Here is a 2448-nt window from a genome sequence, read left to right on the forward strand (position 1 = left end):
ACATATCCGGTGAAAAAATGAACATAAGCGAACTAAAGCGATGGCAACATGGTCAGGAAGTATGCTCTTAATCGGTACTTGCAACAAGTAATGTAACATGAAATGAGCATCATGGGTCTTGTAACCAGAAATCTTCTTTTCTGTTTGCTGCACACATCGAGCGATATTGGAAGCGCTGCCGTCTGGTAACTTTGCCCCTTTTAACACACTACAAAAGATTGTTTTCTCTGCTGCAGTCATTGAGAAGCATGCCTTTGCTAACTTAGTTCTTTTACCATCATTCGTATCTCTTGGTTGAAGGTTTTTCCTAATACCCATGTCTTTAAGGTCAAAACGCGCAGCTGCATGATCTTTTGACTTTCCAGAAATATCCAAAAGAGTTCCAATTATGCTATCAACTATATTCTTCTCTATGTGCATAACATCAAGGTTGTGTCTAAACATGTTGAACTTCCAATATGGTAAATCAAAAAAGATTGACCGCTTTTTCCAATTTGAAATGCCATTCTTTGATCTCCTTTGCTTCTTCCCAAAAGAATTATCTACCCCTTGCAATATATGAAATACAGTTGTTCCATCTAACAACTGCGGTGGAGACCTAAGTTCAGTTTTCCCATTGAAAGATCTTTTATTATGTCTCCATGGATGGTTCATGGGTAAAACCCTTCGATGATCCATATAAACAGTCTTGTGGCTATGTTTCAGATATATAAAAGAAGTTTCATCATTACAACATGGACAAGCCAATTTTTCCTTTGTACTCCACCCAGATAACATAGCATACGCAGGGAAGTCGTTAATTGTCCATAAAAGACATGCTCTCATGTTGAATGTTTTGTTCTCTTTGGAATCATATGTTTCAACACCTAACACCCATAATTCTTTTAATTCTTCAATTAGTGGTTGAAGAAAGACATCAATATCATTTTCCGGTGATTATGGGCCATGAATGAGTAAAGAGAGCATAAAATAATCAGGCTTCATTCTCATCCAAGGGGGTAGATTATACACCATCAGAATAACAGGCCATGTACTATGTGTACTACTCAAAGTTCGAAACGGATTGAATCCGTCGCTTGCTAAGCCAAGTCTCACATTACGAGGCTCCTTTGCAAAATCTTCATGTCGACTGTCAAATGCTTTCCAAGATTCACCATCGGCAGGATGCCTTAACGACCCATCTTTAACACGTTCATTATGATGCCAAGACATAGCTTCAACCGTCATTGTGCACATAAAAAGCCTTTGAAGTCTGGGAATCAGGGGGAAATGCCTTAGAGTTTTTGTAGCAACTTTACGAGGCTTTTTAGATGAGGTAGCATCGTCCTCTTCTACATAATGCTCAATATAACGGGATGTTCCACAGACATGACAAGATGAGTCATTCTCATGCCCGTTCCGATACAACATGCAATCATTACGACATGCATCGATCTTTTGGTAGTCAAGACTCAAATTCTTCACCATATTCTTCGTTTTATCAAAAGAAGTAGGAATATTCAAACGTGGCATTCCTTCTTTCAATAATTCTAAGAGAGAAGTGAACGACGCATTACTCCAACCATGCAAGCATTTTAACAAGTAAAGACGGATGGTAAAGGATAATCTTGTGAATCCTTTACATCCAGGGTATAGTTCTTGGCTTGCCTCGTCTACCAATTTATAAAATTCTTTTGCACCTTCGTTAGGCCCCATGTTATGTCCATCAACTTGTGTAGTATCTCTGAATCTATCACGTAACAACTCATCAATGTTATCATTGCAGTTATATTCCTCATCTGTGTCACTGTCAACATCCATAGCAACAAGTGATTCCCCATGATTAAACCACCGCCTGTAACCTTTTACGAATCCATTGCATATTAGATGGTCATACACGACATCTCTCCTTAACCAAAGTCTATTACAACACTTTGCACATGGGCATTGAGTTTCTTCCCCTTGAGGAATTCCCGGTGATAAAAAAGCAAAGTGTAAAAACTTTTCTACACCGAGTTGATATTCTTTTTCATGACGTGGTGTATCCATCCAATCCTTGGACACATCCATTGAAAACCTATATATTTCAAATAGATAGCTAAGTTTCTAGTTTGAAGTCTTTACTGCTAGTCTCACTAACTGCGAGTCTAGCTTCCTAATTAACTAAGAGACAATATTTTCCAAGTCTCCAAAATACTTTGAAGGCATTGGACATAAAATAGCAAAGAAAATTAAATTTTAGCAATTCTTAAAGAAGGTCCTGAAGTGAGTGCCTCAGGAAAGCACTTAAGTTGTCCGCATAACATTAATAACAAATTAATAGATGTATTTAAATTTGCATGAACCAACCTTAAATACTGTCTTAATCCGTACAACACCAGCACCAAAGTAGTAGCGCAGCAGAAGCAGAATTAGAAAGGTAGCAGCGGCAGCGAATAGCGATTCGGCAGCAGATAATCAGTACCACAG

The 2448-nt window shown here is 38.2% G+C and overlaps 1 protein-coding gene across 1 annotated transcript; it reads right to left on the reverse strand.

The window, feature by feature from the left end:
* Window positions 1–936: 936 nt before the first annotated feature.
* Window positions 937–2049, reverse strand: LOC112721621 (uncharacterized). Its single transcript, XM_025772669.1, has one exon. It carries the CDS (start codon window positions 2047–2049, stop codon window positions 937–939), a length of 1113 nt encoding a protein of 370 aa, XP_025628454.1.
* Between the last annotated feature and the right edge of the window lie 399 nt (window positions 2050–2448).

The sequence above is a fragment of the Arachis hypogaea genome, chromosome 11 (genome assembly GCF_003086295.3).
Source record: "Arachis hypogaea cultivar Tifrunner chromosome 11, arahy.Tifrunner.gnm2.J5K5, whole genome shotgun sequence".
Classification (NCBI taxonomy): Eukaryota; Viridiplantae; Streptophyta; class Magnoliopsida; order Fabales; family Fabaceae; genus Arachis; species Arachis hypogaea.